Source organism: Anabrus simplex, chromosome 1 (assembly GCF_040414725.1).
Source record: "Anabrus simplex isolate iqAnaSimp1 chromosome 1, ASM4041472v1, whole genome shotgun sequence".
Lineage (NCBI taxonomy): Eukaryota > Metazoa > Arthropoda > Insecta > Orthoptera > Tettigoniidae > Anabrus > Anabrus simplex.
This window is the reverse complement of record NC_090265.1, coordinates 1,151,222,810-1,151,243,325: the sequence shown is the minus strand read 5'-3', so window position 1 is coordinate 1,151,243,325 and position 20,516 is coordinate 1,151,222,810. Positions and strand designations below refer to the sequence as shown.

The 20,516-nt window shown below is 42.0% G+C and overlaps 1 protein-coding gene across 1 annotated transcript in view; it reads right to left on the bottom strand.

Annotated features, from left to right (window-relative positions):
* Mkp3 (Mitogen-activated protein kinase phosphatase 3) overlaps positions 1-20,516 on the bottom strand; it is a 284,020-nt gene that overhangs the window by 65,296 nt on the left and 198,208 nt on the right. Inside the window, exon 3 of the mRNA XM_067137426.2 lies at positions 7,289-7,495. Within this exon, the coding sequence (XP_066993527.1) occupies positions 7,289-7,495 (207 nt within the window). The remainder of the gene's footprint in view (positions 1-7,288; positions 7,496-20,516) is intronic.

The window sequence follows — 20,516 nt, the reverse complement described above, 5'->3', positions numbered from 1 at the left end:
ATGTTAGGCCCCTTTAAACAACAAGCGTGCCAATAGTTGATCTGATGACAACTTCTCATATAAATGGACTTTTGCTTCCACAAGTTTCGGGGAAAAGTGATTTTTTCAGTGACTGCTTTTCTGTAAAAGCTCCTGAGTTTTTATATTGTTTCCTCTTTAAAAGACCCAGGGCCGGGCTGAGTGGCTCAGACGGTTAAGGCGCTGGCCTTCTAACTCCATCTTAGCAGGTTCGATCCTGGTTCAGTCCGGTGGTATTTGAAGGTGCTCAAATACGACAGCCCCGTGTCGATAGATTTACTGGCACGTAAAAGAACTCCTGCGGGACTAAATTCCGGCACTTCGGCGTCTCCGAAGACCTTAAAAAGTAGTTAGTGGGACGTAAAGCAAATAACATTATTATTATTAAAAGACCCAGGATCACGACTTCCTAACTTCGTCTCTTTCCGAATTCCTTCAAATGTATTCATGTAAATAGTATCTTCATAGTTTGCGCAGTGATTGCACTTCGTTTACTCACTTAGCAGCACTATGCATGTCCGGAGGCAATTTTCAAAGGATGACATCAATGTTATCACAATAAGTGTGTGTAAAGGTACCATCTGTTACGTTGAAGCCAGCGGAAGGGGGCGTTTACCAAGTTGCCAACCAGACATTTAAATTCCACGCTAGTCCTTTAAAAATTGCGGAATCCAAAAAAATAGCACCACCAAACTATCTACAGGAGTCTGGGGTACATTAATATAGAAAAACTGAAAATCAATCATTTTCACATTTTCACCAAAACTCAGCCCCAACCTCCCTTAACGTGTCAGTATGATTATTTGAAATTTTGAGCATTATTTACGCATTCATTTAATAGTGTCCCCCAATGTATAATGAGGAAGAGAAAGTGTAAGTTAACTAATAAGTTGGAGATGTCCGACTCGTTAGCTGAATGGTCAGCGTACTGGCCTTCGGTTCAGAGGGTCCCGGGTTCGATTCCCGGCCGGGTCGCGGATTTTAACCTTAATTGGTTAATTCTAATGGCTCGGGGGCTGGGTGTGTGTGTGTGGCGTATTCAACATTAGAAATCATCCTAGGTAGGGCCCTCATCTTCATCTTCACAGACATGCAGGCCGCCTAACAGGCCGTCTACTAGAAAAAGACCTGCACCAGGCCTCTCCGGAGGCCATACGCCATTATTATTATTAGTTGGAGATGAGCTACAATTGCTTCAAAAAGGGGTCGAGGAAGCAGAGTGTTATAGCAAAAACGTTTGTTTTGATTTTGAAAAGTGTAAAATTCAAGTTTTTAATACGCCCTGCTTCTGTCCTGAATTTTAAAACTAATTTGACCATCTTTACACCCACAACCATCTGGTAACCCTAAATAAAAGGTACAAATGGGTCCTATTTAGCCTCTCTTTGTCTGTCCCGATAACAGCGCATCAGACTCAAACGGTAAATATAAGTAACTTTATGAGTTTCAACATCCGAATCCTAGCACATAGTTGTCACCAGTTTCTTCAGGGCTGTCTCCCTCTACCAGTCCTTCAGTAGGAAATTCCCTCACATCAACTTGAGTGTTTGTAAGTCATTATATTCTCACTGATAAGAGTGATCGCCAATGGGACAGTGTTTAACACGGCAAAAATAAATTTGTCTTGCATTCTACCTGAGTGATCGCAAACAAAGACTTTAATATTACTTACGTAGACTCACAGAATGCCTTTGCTGACAGGACCTAGTGTTTACAGTGCACTATGTCTTCTGGTATGGGCTAGAGCAATTTTGTTACTTTCATAGATCTGCCTCTGTCTTATCCTTGGCTTTGACAATATGAAAGTGACTGAGGTATGAGCGATGCTAGTAATGCCAATCCTTATGCAGCCAGTCCCTGCTATGAATGGTGTGAAAATGTTGCTCATATTGTCGGTTGGTGTATGCATTTCAGTGGGCTTGGCAGACTGATATGTAATAGCAACTCTGGCTCGGTGAGGAAAGCAACGGGAAACTACCTCACTCCTCATTTCCCTAGTACGCCTCTTCAGTGATGCCTAGGCCATCTATGACAGCTGATGGCAGAGCTGTTGAGGATCCCACCAGCGGCATCGCTGACGGACTGAACATACATACATAGACTCACAGAGCGCGCTGGTGCTATGCGGAATATTTAACACTTTCGCGCATCGCCATGTTGCGGGCGCTTCAGCTTCGAATGCATGGCTATCACGTGGTAATGTTTACAGACCCTTGCATGTTTTCGATTTGAATCATGCCTGTTAGTGGATCTGTTTTACTATTATATGTGACGGAGTGATAATATATTGTCAAATATTTTCAAGGAATGTGGGATCTGACACATTACAGTAGTTTCGGCAATATTAGGCCTTACCTGTGGAATGTAAAGATATTCACGAGGGTGAATTTGTGTGCAGCCTTCATTTGTACAGGTTGTTATGGGAAGGGAACTGGTATTTCTTTTCACATGTGAGTAGAAATTGAACTGTTATAAAATAACTTTCATTTGCCATAATCGAGAACTAAACAGGTTATAGGGTGGTTGATTCAGAGAACGCATGGACATGAAATTTAGAATATTTAGGCTTCTTGGTTTGTTTTTTTTTTTTTTTTTTTTTGCCTTTTTCCAATTCATCGGAGATAATTGTTTAGAACTAAACAGCTGTTCTGAAAAAGGCTACATATTTTTCACACAAACTATGTTGCGGTATTACAAATTTGATAAACCTGGGCCTAGAATCCGTAAGATATGATTGATACAACTTGTTAATATTAGAGTAAGGTATTGCTTCAAATTATCAATTATCTGAAAAATGATTTATTAGTATCGTATGTCTTCATTTCTCCAAATTTTCCCATTTGCTTTATAATAAAAGAATACAATTGTTAATACGCTATTCCAGAAAAATATGACAATATAAAGTCTAAATAAAGCAGTAGAAAACGCAATAACTGTTCACTATGATATTAATCTTTTTGTTCGCAAGTGCTTTACTTTCAGTTTCATGTATTTTCTTTCTGGTGTAAATCATGGTGCTCATATTAGAGAAAAATTAGAACGCACTTTCAATTTTTATGTGCTCAGATAATGTTGATTCAGCATGAGTTTGTAAAAGCATTAATATTTAAGAAGATAATATTATGAGGAGGGTTTTACATCTTAAATGATAACATTCTTACTTAAGCCTAACCGGGCGAGTTAGCCGTGCGTATAGGACCGCACAGCTGTGAGCTTGCATCCGGGACATAGTGGGTTCGAACCCTACTGTCGGCAGCCCTGAAGATGGTTTTCCGTGTTTTCCCATTTTCATACCAGGCAAATGCTGGGGCTGACTTTAATTAAGGCCGCGGGGTCTTCCTTCCCATTCCTAGGCCTTTCCTATCCCATCGTCGCGATAAAACCTATCTGTGTCGGTGCGACGTAAAGCAAATTGGAAAAAAATAAAAAGCCTAAACCACGCAGAGAAACTCAAACTAGCCCTATACTTTCATTTCATTTTAAGACATACACAATAGAAGACACGCACCAGTGTAACAAATGTCAGGCAGCATTTACCTAAATCCAAATTACACAATAATGGTAACTTCTGCTCATCCAATTACGTTATTTCATATCCAAACCAAACCAAACCAAACCAAACCAAAACCTATGGCACAACAGGCCCGAAAAGCCATGGCCTACCAAGCGACCGCTGCTCAGCCTGAAGGCCTGCAGATTACAAGGTGTCATGTGGTCAGCACGGCGAATCCTCTCGGCCGTTACCTCACCGTCAGATAGCTCCGCAATTGTAATCACGTATGCTGAGCGGACCTTGAACCAGCACTCAGATCCAGGTACAAATCTCTGACGACCTGGCCGGGGACTGAACCCGGGGCCTCCGGGTAAGAAGTAGACACGCCACCCTTACACCGCAGAGCCGGCATTTCATATTCAGAGAATGATGAAACATGTATCTGATTGTTTTACAAAGATTTATGCAGTCATGTACTTTTTAAACAATGTGTTCAGAGAATTGAGTAAAATTTGCTGTAGGCCTAATGACTTATCAGAGAGGAATCATAAGCTTTTCATAGAAAGATTTTATTTCACAGATTTCCTTTCTTTTTTTTTTATACTGAAGATTTTTGTTATCGGTACAGGAGTTTGTAAATATTTAATTTATGTATTCTCCAGTCTGCTGAGAGACAGGCAATTTTTATCTCACGTATGTAATCATACTTAAGTTGTAGCCTGTTTTTTGAACATGTCTTCTTATTTTCAATAAAGCTAAATTGTAGAGTCTAGGTTTCTCAAGAGACAGGTTGTCACGTGATCCTCGTCCTTTGAGTCTGGCCTTCTTGCCATACGTACAATGTTCAAACACATCAGTTACAAACATACCCTTACATTAAAGTGAGCGACATGATCATTTTCGAAGTACCGCTAGTGTATTTTTGTAGTAGTGTATTTTTCACTCTTCTTGAGCGACATGATCATTTTTGAGGTACCGCTAGTGTATTTTTGTAGTAGTGTATTTTTCACTCTTCTTATTCAGTCTGCTAAAGTGCTTTTATTTTTTTTTTTTTTTTTGGGTGCGCCACCTATGGGCTATCCAAAGGATTTGTGTAGATTGTTCAGTTTTGTTTACAGAAATATATTTTAATATTACCACAGTCTTCATATTATGTATATTTATTGCGTGTGTACACGGTAGTCGGTGTAGGCTGTCATTAATTTTGTAGGGCGGATGTTTTCATGTGTGCGAAGTTAAAGCACGATTTCCATACGATCTCCGCGTCAAGCTGAGGAGCGCCCGCAACATGGCGGTACGCTCATGGACATGTGTTCCCCAGTCACACGCTTCTCCGCAGCCAGCGGTGTGGGGCCTTGATCGCAAATGGGACGACACCGCTCAACTACCTTTTAAGATGGGAACAGGTTTTAGAATGAAAAGTCCCATTATCTCACATTTTGTAGCTGATGTAAATGCCCAAGAAAGACATCGTGGCTGTTAAATCACGAGCATTAATACACCACCGCCAGGGTCACCTGTCGTGGTGTAGGCCTACGACGCGTAGATCATAGCCCCGTGCAATTAGCACAAGTTATGCTTGTCTGGAAACATACTGTATGTAGTGGTGTCTCGACCGATGAGTGCATTTGATACTGCAGTAATTGGGGCTAGGTACCTTTTAGACATTTGCCGGGAGTTGAAGTGAAAAACCACCTCGAGGATGATTGAGAGTGAAATTTTCCAACATTCTTCTTAGCTTTGAACCTGAGGCTGAGAGTTCTCCGTTCCAGTCTCACAAACTGGTCTTAATGGGTCCTATTTAGCCTCTCCTTGTCTGTCCCGATATCAGCGCATCAGACTCAAACGGTAAAGATAAGTAACTTTATGAGTTTCAACATCCGAATCCTAGCACGTCACCAGTTTCTTCAGGGCTGTCTCCCTCTACCAGTCTTTCAGTAGGAAATTCCCTCACAGCAACCTGAGTGTTTGTAAGTCATTATTATATTCTCACTGATAAGAGTGATCGCAAATGGGACAGTGCTTAACACGGCAAAATAAATTTGTCTTGTATTCTACCTGAGTGATCGCAAATGGGACCGATCGCAAATGAGATTAATAGCAAATGGGACCACACCGCTTATTTACAAATCTGTACGAAAACCAAATCTACCGTACAAACAAATATAATCATGATCAATTGAATTAGAGAAAGTTGCCTTAATGGGCAAATGGTGCTATGCTCCGCCCGGCGATTGCAATAGGAAGGCATGACATGTAACAGCGACACGTTAGACCTCGTGTGGGCTGTATGAGTAACTACTGACTACAGAATGGGTAAGACAAGACACCTCAGCGCCTTTGATCATGGCCAGATTGTCGGCGCCAGACGTATGGGCCACTCCATTTCTGAAGCCGCGCAGGCACCGGGCTTTCCAAGGGCCACCGCAACAAGACAGTATCGTGAGTACTTGGATTCGGGCAAAAAGTTATACCGCTAGGTGTGGTGTACGACGCGTTGATGACAGAGGTCACCATCGGCTAGCTCGGATCATAAGAGCGGATAAACGGGCCACAGTGCAGCAGATCACTCGTCAATTCAATGCTGGAAACAACGACGTGTGAGCAGCCGTACCATCCAGAACAATCTCGTCACCATGGCGTGCAGACGCAAGTGTCCCACGAAGGTACCTCTACTTAACAACTGCCACAGAGCACAACGGCTGACATGGACAAAGGAACACCGCCATTGGACGCTCGAAGCATGGAAAAAGTTCGCCTGGACAAATGAGTCGAATCGGGTCGAGGTACCAGTTGGTCCACGCCGATGGCCGGGTACCAGTGCGTCGTCAACTAAATGAGGTAATGGATCCCTCTTGCCAGCAGGGTACAGTTCAGGCCGGTGGGGGTGGTATCGTCATATGCGGACAGTTCACGGTGGATGACATAGGAGCCCTGGTACATCTGACAACGACCCTCACCGGCGAACGTTACAGGAACCTGCTGGCAGATATGTTCATCCTGTACCTCCAGCCCATCGCTTCGGAATTGTAGCTGACTGATGCGGTGAATACCCCTCCCCCCGCCCCCAATTGCGCGACAGCCCCGAAGGGCCATGGCCTACCAAGCGACCGCTACTCAGCCCGAAAGCCTGCAGATTATGAGGTGTCGTGTGGTCAGCACGACGAATCCTCTCGGTCGTTTTTCTTAGCTCCCTAGACCGGGGCCGCTATCTCACTGACAGATAGCTCCTCAATTATAATCACGTAGCTGAGTGGACTTCGAACCAGCCCTCAGATACAGGTAAAAATCCCTGACCTGGCCGGGAATCAAACCCGGGGCCTACGGATAAGAGGCAGGAACGCTACCCTTACACCGCGAGGCCGGCATGGCCACTCCAAGATGTGAAAATGCTTCCCTGGGCCCTGTGGAGGTCCGAACTCTTCCCACTGAGCACATCTGGGAGACTGTCGAGAGCACGTGCATGGCTTGGACCGTGATCTGATCAATCTTCGTGGATTATAGGGGGCTGTGCAGTGATCATGGATCAGTATGGTTTCCCAACGTTTCCGGTGTCTTGTGGAGTCCATGCCACACGGCATCGCCGCCGTTATCAAAGCGAGGCCAAAGGGGGTGCTACACGCTACTAATCAGGTATCTCTAATTCAATTGATAGTAAGTGTATGAATGCTACTTATTATTTTGAAGTAACTAATTGCTACTGCAAAGGTTAGCGAAACTTGCAACTATCAACACAAATTCCCCAACGAACACAAATAATTTTGTTTGAATAATTACCTTTATGCTGTGTCTCGAGAGCGCTTCGCTGTCTTCACTGTTGGCAGCGTTGCCCAAGAATAGGTGGGGCAGAATTTCCACGGGGAAGTCCCGATCCTCTTCCAGTCCCAACGAAGAGTCGCAGCGGTCGTCAGAGTCGGACGAATCTGTACTACTTGTAGCAGCCGAGGAAGAACTACCACATGACGAACCCAGGTGGTTGTGACGCTGAAAACATTATTTACACTTTCATACGAGCACCAGCTGTGTACACCCGTCTATGACGGATGAAAGTATAGCAGCAGTAGACTGTTACCGTGCTATTCGATAGCATGAATAATAACACATCACAAATATGAGGATTTATTTCTTATACTGAACGATATATTTGAAAAAGATTGAATAATATTAATCTTACACAAACTCCTTTATTATGACAGAAACAGGGACATGGATACCAAGAAGCATCTCCCTTAATCTAAGAGTTTCTGGGTAGTACTGCTGCCAGGAGCGTGTAAATACGATAACCTGCATTACCTGACCCACAGTATGCAACATATAGCTTTATGTGGAAGAAACGCCCAGGCAGGTTTGATGGTTGCACACAATAGCAGTCAAATATCCTTAGTTCGTACTGTACATAAACCATGCAGGAAACAGCCGAGCAGCCCTATCGCCGAGGTTATACCGGGTGGTCCGGCAGCCCCTTGCGATTCAGTTTTATGCATCCCACCGCTTTTACTACAATTCTGAAATACATCGGTCTCTCTCCCCAAACCAGGGTAATATAACGAGATGCGAGTTTACGGGCTAGAAGACAGCAGGAATCGTGAGCGCCACTATCAATTCATTATGGCTGCATCGAATGAACCCGTACAACGAGTACAGCCGGGCTGAGTGGCTAAGACGGGTGAGGCGCTGGCCTTCTGACTCCAACTTGGCAGGTTCGATCCTGGCTCAGTCCGATGATATTTGAAGGTGCTCAAATACACAGTACCGGGCGAGTTGGCCGTGCGCGTAGAGGCGCGCGGCTGTGAGCTTGCAGCCGGGAGATAGTAGGTTCGAATCCCACTGTCGGCAGCCCTGAAAATGGTTTTCCGTGGTTTCCCATTTTCACACCGGGCAAATGCTAAGGCTGTGCCTTAATTAAGGCCACGGCCGCTTCGTTCCAACTCCTAGGCCTTTCCTATCCCATCGTCACCATAAGACCTATCTGTGTCGGTGCGACGTAAAGCCCCTAGCAAAAAAAAAATACACAGCCTCGTGTTGGTAGATTTACTGGCACGTAAAAGAACTCCTGAGGATTAAATTCCGGCACCTCGGAGTCTCCGAAAACCGTAAAAGTAGTTAATGGGACGTTAAGTCAATAACATTATTATTAAAACGAGCACAGATACGAAGAACACGTACCTTACAACAGAAGGTGCATACACAGACCAGGAGCTGGTATTTTATAGGCTGAAAACTGCGCGCTGCGTGTCAGGCCTCGCAATGGCTTACTTGGCAGGAGCGCGGTGGGAGTTGTGATAGTGGACGGTGCTCGAAGATTCGAATCCAACACAGGCATCTTTATTTTTCTTATTTTGCCGCCAATTACCTGAGATGTGGTAAGGTTGCATACTTGATAGTTTCCACAGACTGATATGTTTATTTGGCCCTGTAATGGGCCGTATGTATCGTGGCATACGGTATTGAGCTGGGTTTGACGAGGATGAGCTGATGGTATGTAGCTACGACACTTACTATCTGTGCTCGTTTTAGGGGTTCATTTGAGGTACCCATAATGAATTAATAGTGGCGTTCACGAATTCCTACTGTTTTCTAGTCCGTAAACACACATCTCGTTATATTACCCCGGTTTAGGTAGAAGGGGCGATATATTACAGGATTGTTTTAAAAGCGGCGGAATACATAAAACTAAATCGTAAGGGGCTGGTGAACCACCAGGTATGAAAGTACTGTAGAATGTACACACGTGAAGTAATGTGAAATACTAGCAGAGTCAACAAAGTAACAGAATTTGTATAGAAAATGTTATTACAGAGGACATGGAGCATTTTACACAACATCCCCTTCAAAATAAGCCCCTTGGACAGTGCCAGCGACCAAACATCTTGTAACCGTCCAGGCTTCTCCAGCCATACTATGTGATAGTACATATATCACACCTCAGAATTATATGTAGAAGTTAGAGATATTATTGTCAGTATTCTATTTTATTTTTATTATTATTATTATTATTATTATTATTATTATTATTTCATTTGTATACTTTGCCATTTATATTGGTAAGCTGGAAGATATCCACATATGTAGGTATGAGTAAGTTGTTTTGCACGAGTGGGAAAACCTTGCTTTAATAACTCTGGTAATTTGAATGAGTCATCTGGCTACCCCAGTGTTTGTTGATGTACTTGCGTCAGGAAATTCCATTAGTCATGTATATATCCCAGCCTGATGAGATGAGCTTGTTGTTGTACCAGGGAAATTTGATGATTCATGTAAAACTCCCGAGTGTTTGTTTATAACTTGGGAGAAAGAAGAGGTTTACTCATGATTGGCTGGCAAGCACCAATCCAGACGTATCATCTGAGAGGAGGGGGATGTTGATGTCTATAAAGGTTGATCATACGGCGGCAATGAGGAACATTGTAAGGAACATTGTAAGAAGACATTGTAAGGGTGATTGTAGAGGTGATTGTAAAGGAACGAGAAGGAAGATAACTACAACTACAACTGAGGCACTGTACGGGAAGGAAGGGGTGCTGATACACGGTACTGGAGTGACACGGCTGCAATGGACTGGATTTCAAACGTTCGTGGAGCGTAGTCTTCTTATGTTTGTGGAAAGTGGCTGATTGTGGAGAGTGCTTGCGCATTAAGTATTGTAGCACTTGTGGCGGCCTAGCATTATAATTATGTTGGTGAAAGCTATCTCAGACTTTCCATAGATTTATATGTTGAGGATCGACAGACGTGTGTATATATCTTTACAACAAGTGTTAAAATATGTGAACACAGTAGTACAAGGTACAGTATCTGTGTGATGTGATAACTGCCGATTATGAGAATCGGTAAATCGAATTGATATAGAGACAGTGAAGGGTGTTTATCTTCATACATGTACATTGTTCATCGGACCATCTACAAATGGTAGCTTAGTTCTCACTTTCGTTTTCCCACGGTTTTCATTATTGTTGTTGTTGTTGTAAATATGGAGTCTTCCAGCAATATTTTGTGTGTGTATTATATGTATAATGTTGTATGTTGATGAGGTGCTCATGCACGGAATTTGTTAAGAATATAGTTAGCTATTTTAGAATCAGTGTTATTGATGAACCTAGGTGCAGTTCCTACCTAATTAGTCGTTTTCAGGAGGTTAGGTAAGGCCTGCAGCAGATGTACCAGTACGCAGCATTATGTACACGCCCTGGGATATAAAGTTTATCATGCTCTTATCTAAATTCGAGGGATCCATTCTGGTGAACTCTGGCGCCCATACTACGGACATTTCGGTTAATCATGCTTATTAATTTTATTAAGTTTTTGAGTAATTTTATTTATATATTTTTATTTATGATTATATTTATTATTATAATCAAAAATAGTTACAACTAATTTATTGTACAGTCCTATTACGTGATATCACTCGATATCAAGATTATCCGCCATCGACAATTATTCATTAACACATATTAACTTCAATAAATTGTAAATAAGGCTTTTGGAATCATATTGTATATAATAGAACATCATTTATTATTTAAATTATAAGATAGGAATTCATTATGTACTGTAAATATGGTCAATATGTTGAGTCTGAGTTTGTGTCATTTCATCTCATATTGTGTACACGGAAAAGTTATTCTTTTTTTTTTGCCACGGGCTTTACGTCGCGCCGACACAGATAGGTCTTATGGCGACGATGGGATAGGAAAGGCCTAGGAGTTGGAAGGAAGCGGCCGTGGCCTTAATTAAGGTACAGCCCCAGCATTTGCCTGGTGTGAAAATGGGAAACCACGGAAAACCATTTTCAGGGCTGCCGATAGTGGGATTCGAACCTACTATCTCCCGGATGCAAGCTCACAGCCGCGCGCCTCTACGCGCACGGCCAACTCGCCCGGTGAAAAGTTATTCTTGAAGCGGGAAAGTTATGATGAGTCATTGGATTTAACTCATGAGTACTGTTCTATACAGCGACCCGCGTGCAAGGCTAACAAACTAGGAGACTACATCATCAACACGCCTACTGTTTACGAGTGAAGAATGAAGAGAGGGAAGATATCATATGAGATCTACGAATCAGATGTTACGTTGTAAAAAGACTGGGTGTGGAGTTGTTACCAAGAGTGGGGAGAGCTCCTGTATATTATCTTGGGCGGAGCAATCCTCAACACACAACTACTTTATTATTTTGGAACAGTGAGTGGTCGCTTCGAGACGCAATTATTTTGGAACAGTGAGTTGTCGCTTCAAAAGACAGTACGTAGCTGTTGTGATGTCGGATCAGGGTGAGACGAAACAAGCATACGGCCTGTGATATATTCTATAATTATTATGGACGAAGAACTACGTTAGTTCAAGTCCACGGAACTTGGTACAAGTCTGTATTGTATCAGTAGAATAGCTAAGTTGGATTAAGATTTTTGATAACACGGAAAATTCATAACTCTGAATTTTCTCCTCCTACGATCAACGGTGATCAATTTTCACAAGCAGAGGGCCAATGTCTAATTTAAAGACTAGGCAATTAGGGAGTGCTCGTCCAGATAGCCCAAACCATATCGCAGAAGGAAGGATGCCCATAGAGCCAGTCTACAACGAGGAAAGGGGAACGAGTAACCACGGAATACAGATGACCTCAACGGAAACTACAAATTATTGGTGAGCCACAATTAGACAATGCAAGCAAGAGTAAATTACAGTAACGTTACATTCTTAATTCCCTCCATGCTAAAAGGTACTTTTCCGACTCATCTCTTTTTTTTTTTAATAAATTCATTTAACCAGATATTGCGTTAATTTTCTTTCTGAAAGCGATACTTAATGGTTAATTATTTAAAATCCTATCCCTGTGATTTAAGTATAAGTCTCTATGCTAGTAAATATAAATTTTGCTATACAGTTTTGTTTAAAACTGTAAAGCTGGCGCCCAAACATTACATAGAGAAATGGAATTTGCGTAGCAATTTGCGGGCAAGCCACATATAGTTTATATTTATATTCATGTGTCCCCAGCTATTAACTTTCGTCTCCCCAAGTGTGAAGCATAGGAGAGAGAACAGTTACAATCTTTCCGAAACAGTTCTGCAGTCATCTTCGGTCACTTCGCGCAGAGCGCCTGTTACATTCATCTTCAACTCTTCACCACCATACTTGAGCAGTGTTTTGGCTTTCAGAAACAGGTAATAATCCGCTGAAGCAAGATCTGGAGAATACAGAGGATGAGGAAAGACGGATGTGTTATGGAGCTAGAGGGCTGTAGTGATGGAAAACTTCAATTTACGAGGGGAACCCGCCAAGTGTAACAACCAGATTTTCCAGAAACTTCTGCTCAGTGAAAGGGGGATCGAATTAAGCGAACACATGTTTCGGCTTATCCGTAAACACTTCACCGCTCCCAAGAAGATGATGGTCGAAGTTTCCGACGTGCTATATGTGACTTCTGCTATTTGCTTTACGTCGCACCGACACAGATAGGTCTTATGGCGACGATGGGATAAGAAAGGTGTAGGAAATGGAAGGAAGCGGCCGGGGCCTTAATTAAGGTACAGCCCCGGCATTTGCCTGGTGTAAAAATGGGAAAACACGGAAAACCATCTTCAAGGCTGCCGACAGTAGGGGCTCGAACCCACTATCTCCCGATTACTGGATACTGGCCGCACTTAAGCGACTGCAGCTATCGAGCTCGGTGTATATGTGACTTTTAGCGCGGAACAGTTCAACGGAAGCGGTGGCGCAGCAGCTATCGCGCCGTGTTCAAATCCCAATTAATTGTTTTTTGTCTTTTTTTCATTTATCTGCTTATGTCCAATGACGATCACTAAATGAATATTTCTTATAACGTTAGTGGATACAAGGGCGTTATGTTAATTCTAAACTTACAACTGGGTTTCACAAAAAGTGATATAATATATATGTGTGTTTTTTTCTTCAAGGATTACAATGTTTTGTAAGATAATCGTTATATAACGCTTCAGGGAGGTAAGGTGCATTCCTTGGACGATACCGATCGTAGAAACATTCGAAACATAGACATTTCGCACACCACGAGCATCGCGCGGATGCAAGTTTGCCAGTTATATATCTGAGTGGGAATATCATTCGGGAAAGAAACGTTGTTAAAATTAATTCTTTCTTTCTTTCTTTCTTTCTTTCTTTCTTTCTTTCTTTCTTTCTTTCTTAAACCGTTTACCCTACAGGCTTGTGTTCTTTCCTCGGACTCAGCGAGAGATCCACCTCTACTACCTCAACGGCAACGTGCTGGAGCGCGAGACTTTGGGTCGAGGGATACAAATTGGGAGGTGCACCAGTACCTCGCCCGGGCGGCCTCACCTGCTATGCTGAATAAGGGCATTTTGTGGGAGGGGGGAGGGCGTGGCCTTAAGTTACAGTAGGTACCATCACGGAATTTGCCTGGAGAAGTGGGAAACCACGGAAAAACACTTCGAGGATGGCTGAGGTGGGAATCGAACCCACCTCTACTCAGTTGACCTCACGAGGATGAGTGGATCCCGTTCCAGCCCTCGGACCTCCGGGGGTGGCAGCTAATCACTACACCACAGAGGCGGACTATTTTCTCTTTCGCCTGACTATATTCCACGCACGCAAGGAAGATAAGCTGCCTACATACAGTAGCAAGGTGGTTGTAGTTTGAGTCATTAGTCCAAAGACTGGTTTGATGCAGTTCTCCCCATTCCACCCTATCCTGTACTAACATTTTCATTTCTATGGAACTACTACGTCCTACATCTGCTCTAATCTGCTTGTCATATTCGTACCTTGATCTACCCCTACCGTTCTTATCGCCTACACTTCCCTCAAAGACCAACCGAACAAGTCCTGGGTGTCTTAAGATGTGTCGTATCATTCTATCCCTTTTCTTCATCAAATTTAGTCAAATCGATCTCTCTCATCAATTCGAATCAGTATCTCTTCATTAGTGATTCGATCTACCCACTCCACCTTCAGCATTTTTCTGTAACACCACATTACTTCAAAAGCTTCTATTCTCTTTCTTTCTGAGTTAGTTATCGTCCATGTTTCTTTTCCATACAATGCCACGCTCAAGACGAAAGTCTTCAAAACATCTAATTCCTATGTCAATGTTCGAAGTGAGCAAATTTCTTTTCTTAAGAAAGGCCTTTCTTGCTTGTGCTACTCTGCATTTTATGTCCTCTCTACTTCTGTCATCGTTAGTTGTTTTACTAACCAAGTAACAGTATTCATATACTTCATTTACTAATCTAATATTTCCTGCATCACTTTACTTCGTTCGACTGATCTCTATTACTTTTGTTTTGGACTTCTTTATTTTGACTTTGTGTTCCTTCCCCAACACTGCCCATACCGTTCAGCAATTTCTTTAGAACTTCTGTAGACAGATAAAATATCATCGACAAATCTGAGGGTTTTGATTTTCTCTTCTTGAATTGTGATTCCCTTCCCAAGAGTCAGCCAAAAGTCGGTTACTTTGTTACTTTACTGGTACGTCAAGTTCTCTAGTTACGATTAGTACTAGTGAGTACTTCGAAAGGTTCGAAGCAACTCGATTTGTTCCAAATGGTATTTGATGACATATGTTAATTACCATGGGGGACCTTAAATGGTATTTTCCGAGCTGTCAGTGGAGAGGTGGCATGGAATGACGAATAAGTTAATAGCGTCTTTAAAAGTAGGAAATATCACAAGATGAAGATGAAGCTGGAATTCAAGAGGACAAATTGGGGCAAATATTCATTTACAGGAAGGAAGTTAGGTATTGGAATAACTTACCAAGGGAGATGTTCAATAAATTTACAATTTCTTTGCAATCATTTAAGAAAAGGCTACGAAAACAACAGATAGGGAATCTGCTATCTGGGCGACTGCCCTAAATGCAAATTATTATTATTATTATTATTATTATTATTATTATTATTATTATTATTATTATTATTATTATTATTACAAGCGAATGGACCAGTAAGGATCCCGCTACAACATTTCTTTCTCTTCTTGCGGAGTTTTCTCTGTGTCCAATACTCCTTCATGCGTTCACTGGCCTGTTTCGGTTGTTCATCTGTCCAGGCTCTTCCGGTCTTCCTAGTTCTTCCTGCGGGTTGAACACCTTCCAAATTCTTCAGTGTGTTCCTAAACGTATTCCTTTCTAACAGCTGGTCTTCCAAGATGCTTAACCTTTCCATATCCTTCTTCGTTTCCTTAATCCATGCTGTACTGGTCTCTTTTCTCCAGAAGTAATCAAATATCTGTTTGGTAAGTCTGTTTGCGTTCATTCTGTATAGATGTCCAAGAAACGCCATCCTCCTTTTCTTCATGGTCTCTGAGATTCTTTCCACCTTCTGATAAACTTCTTTGTCACTCCGAAGTTTCCATCCGCTTTCAGTTTGGACAGCTCCCATAATTTTTCTGAGGATTATTCTTCTTCTTTCCAGGACCTCTAGCTTCTCAAGCTTGTAGTTCATGGACAGGCATTAACTGGCATACAGACATTCTGTTTTGACCACGGTGTTGTAATGTTTTAATTTGGAATTCCAAGATAAGCACTTCTTATTGTAGATGTTTTTTGTCAAGCCGTATGCTCTCTCCATGTTTGAGATCCGATCTTCCACTGCAGCTTTTTCTAGTCCATTCTCCTGTATCGTCTCACCAAGGTACTTTGACTTCTTGACTCTTTCTATCCGTCCTATCTCTGTTTCCAGGAATTTTGGTCCATCTTTGCTGTTCGTCATGAATTTGGTCTTTTCTGCTGAGATCCTCAGCCCTGTTTGGCTGGCGATTCTTTCCAAGAGGTTAATCTTGATGGTTGCGACCTCTGGACTTTCTGATAGTATAGCAAAGTCGTCAGCAAAAGCCAAGCAGTTGTCTTTATTCCCACCTGATTTTCTCCCTAGACAGATCGGGATAATCCCTTGATGTTCAAGTTCTGAGTTTCATATTCTCACTGTCTTTTCTAGGACACAGTTGAATAAGAGTGGGGATAGTCCATCCCCTTGCCTCACGCCTGTCTTGATTTCAAATGATTGTGAGAGATGCCCGAAGAATTTTACCTTGGAGGTTGTGCCTGTTAGGGTCTCTTTGATTATATTTGCCAGTTCGGTTTTGACTCCACAAATTCCCTAATGATCTTATTCAAAGTCTCTCTGTCCACCGAATCGAAGGCTTTTTTGAAGTCTATAAACGACACCACACTTTTTTACCACTCAACATTCTGTGGCGGAGTATTGACTTCAGGTTGAATATTTGTTCGAAACAGGAGCGGCCTATCCAAAACCCTGCTTGGTATTCCCCTAGTTGTTGGTCCAGATTAGCTTCTGTTCTATTAAGAAGCAGTTTTGAGATAATTTTATAGGCGATCGGGAGGAGGAACACGCCCCTATAGTTGTTGACATCCTGCTTGTCCCCTTTCTTATGCAGCGGATGGATAAGTGCTGTTTTCCATTATTTTGGGATTGTCTCCTTCTCCCAGATTTCCTTGATGATTTGGTGAAGATCATCTAAGATTTCCGGTTCTGCTCATTTCAACATTCCTGCCGTTATTGAGTCCTCTCAACTTGCCCTGTTGTTTTTGGGGTTTTCAAGAGCTTCCTTGACTTCTTCCTTTGTTGGTGGTTCGTCATCTTCTAAGTTCTCTGGTATGTCTGTAAATTCTAGTTTAGAGGTTGGGGAAGGACAATTCAAGAGAGTGTGGAAGTATCTGGCTAATATCTCACAGTTTTCTTGGTTGTTCAGTCCGATTTTACCCTGTTTATTTTGAAGCTCAAACTTGGCGCTTGGTATCCTTTGAGTTTTCTCTTGAAGGTCTGATAAAAGTCTCTGGAATTGTTCTTGACAAAGTCGGTCTGGATCTCTTCCAGTTGAGATCTTTCAAATGATCGTTTAGTCCTTCGAAATATCCTGGATGTTTCTTTCCTCTGTTGCCTGAATTGTTCCATGTGTTCCTTTCCTCTGGAGCATTTCCATTTTCTCCATTTCTCGGACCTCTCCCTGAGAGCTTCCTCGCACTCTTCGTTTTACCATATTTCTCTTTTCCTCCTAGCCTGTCCTAGTGTTTTCTTTGCGGCTTCATTGATTCCCGTGCATAGTTCTTGCCAGTTCCCCTTTCTGCTGGTCGGGATTTCGTCCCTGAAGTTTATAATGATGTCTTCAGTGATGTTCATTTTATTTCTGTTGTATCTCATTATTTTAGGTGGGTCTCTCTTTTGTCCTATTGGGAGAAAACGGATTGTAACTATGGAGAGATAGTGGTCTGAATCGAATTCACCGTTCCTAATCACTTTGACGTTCATTATTATTATTATTATTATTATTATTATTATTATTATTATTATTGTTGTTGTTGTTGTTGTTGTTTTGAGGAACTTTACACGGTTTCCTTAACCAATTTTCAGATTTCAGAACCAATTTTATTAGTCTACTTAAGAAACCTAAACCCACATACCCAGTGGCCAAAAGCCCACAATATTCTACGTCTGTCAGCAATGAGTTATTATTTTCTAGCAGCCAAGCTGAATATTTCAGACTGTAGAGCGCTGGCCTTCTGAGCCGAAGATGGCGGATTTCGATCCCGGCTCAGTCCGGTGTTATATGCCGACTGGGTTTTGCTCCTTGGGGACTCCGCTCCCAAACCCCCAATTCGTCTACATTAGAAGTGATCACACGGAAAATTACGGTGACGAAACGGTACGTCGTACCGAGAGGCGGGTTGCTCCACCAGACGGCCTATTTATTCGCCTAAATGTCTGGTCCGATAATGTTTTCTCGTATATTCCCGATTTACAGCAAAGATAGACGTAATCGTTTCGACCTGGTGCAAATTACGCACGTTTTTCACAAGATGATAAATTATTTTCCACACCTAATGGACAGCTATAGTCTTGAAACCTGGCAGGCGTAACGTGATTGAAACGATCTACATTTTGGTTCTTTGACATTTCGTCGTACACTGTAGATTGCTTTAGAATCTTAGATTAGGCTAAAAATTTGAGTACAGTATCCACATATTCCTTTCGTTTTTCCATTCTTACACGGCAGCTAAATCATGCATTTTGCTCACATATGAACCATGGACGTTCCAATGAGTCTGGCGAATTTAATAATTCTATCATTCTTATAAGTGTCACCAATTATGGAAAATGGACCAAATTGACGTAAAATTAGAAAATGCAGCTCTATCTAAGGCATAAGGTATCAAGATAGACAAAAAAATCACGGGACTACAGATGTCTTCATGATGGGTTATAAATGCATTATCCATTTGGCGATACGCCTTACCGTTTAGTCACAAAATACCTCCAGAAAAAGATCTGCACCGTTATGAAGATTGCCTCCAGATTTCGATAATTTTTGGAGGTAAAATGTTAAACATTGGAACATTTTAGAATTTCTCAGTCGGTTGGTTGTCAAATTTTAATTTTCTAGCGCACTGCAACATAGCGTCCACCATTTAGTTTTCGGTAAGAGGAATAAGAACTAATAATTTGAATGTTTGGAAGTTTTCCATAGGTTATAGGCTATAGCTTTCACTTTGCCAAAGTACAAGTTTCTACCTCATCTTTGAGTGGTCAATCTCTAATATCAGTCAGTCAGTCAGTCAGTCGGGGTCGGTCGGTCGGTCGGTCGGTCGGTCAGTCAGTCAATCCGCCGTACGGTTTTATATAATACTAGCTGTAGTACCCGACGATACCCAGACAGTTTTTGAATGTGTACCTTTCAGATTTGTATTACCAGTTAGTTGTATGTGAAGTGAATTTTTATAGAATACCTTTTTGAGATGTTGATTGATCTTTTATGTTTTATATAGTTTTAGAGTTATTTAGATGTGTTTGATTACAATTTAATGTTCTAGTAAAACTTTGGCGTTGCGGAAGTTCGAATTGACTGGGAAATATTTGATCCTTTCAAAAACGTAATAAGTGTATAGGCTATGTATTTACACGTCACGCTGTAGATATGATGTACACGACTTCAACTCACATTGAGACTGTCACCAATCAGCCTTGCGACCCCAAAAGCAGTGATCCAACACTAATTTCGGTCATTTAAGACTCTTTAGACCTCTCAGCCCCCTATCTCAATGGAGGCTGAATTGGACTTAAACGGTATCAAGAGCGTCGAATTCGTCTCAGCGACACATAAACAATGGATTCGACATTAATATCGGTTATTTTCCATTATTTTATATGCTATCCCCTCCTATTCTCCACTCCAGCGGGGGTTGGGATATTTCATCTCCATAATCTCGGTTATTTTTACATTCATTTTCACCCGTTCTCAACCTCCATACTGATTGCGGCTGAAATATGACGTAACCATTCAGCGTGTCACAGCTGAATTCAGCGACCTCGTAAACAATATACTCGGCATTTTCGTTTATTTTTATATTTCACCACCTCCTATAGCAGTGCTAGGAGTGCTTTACCCCAACAATAGTTTTTTTTCAGATAGTAAGTCATATGTGTACCAATTTTGTGTGAGGGGCTATGCTGGAAGAAACACACATAAATTCGTAATTTCGGTCACTTTAGATATTTTCTTTTCTTCGCCCTTCTAACCCCCCTGCCGATTGCGTCTGAACTTTGTCTTAAACGGCATCCAGAGTGTCACAGTTCATCTCAGCGACCCCGAAAAGTGTGGATTCGACACAAATATCGGTCGTTTTCGTTTATTTAATTTTTACTATTTGGTTTACGTCGCACCGACGGCGACGATGGGATAGGGAAGGCTTAGGTTTGGGAAGGAAGCGGCCATGTCCTTAATGGGAAATCACGGAAAACCATATTCAGGGCTGCCAACAGTGGGGTTCAAACCCATTATCTCCCGGATACAAGCTCACAGCTGCGCGACCCTAACCGCACGGCCAACTCGCCCGGTTTTTTATATTTCACCCCCACTCTAGGGGGCAAGGTGTCTCTTACTCCCAAGGTATTTTTTTCAGTCATACATGTGTCTTTTGGTTGAGAGCTATGCTGGAACATACAAACATCCATAATCTCGATCATTTAGTCATTTTCTTTTCTCCACCCCTTCT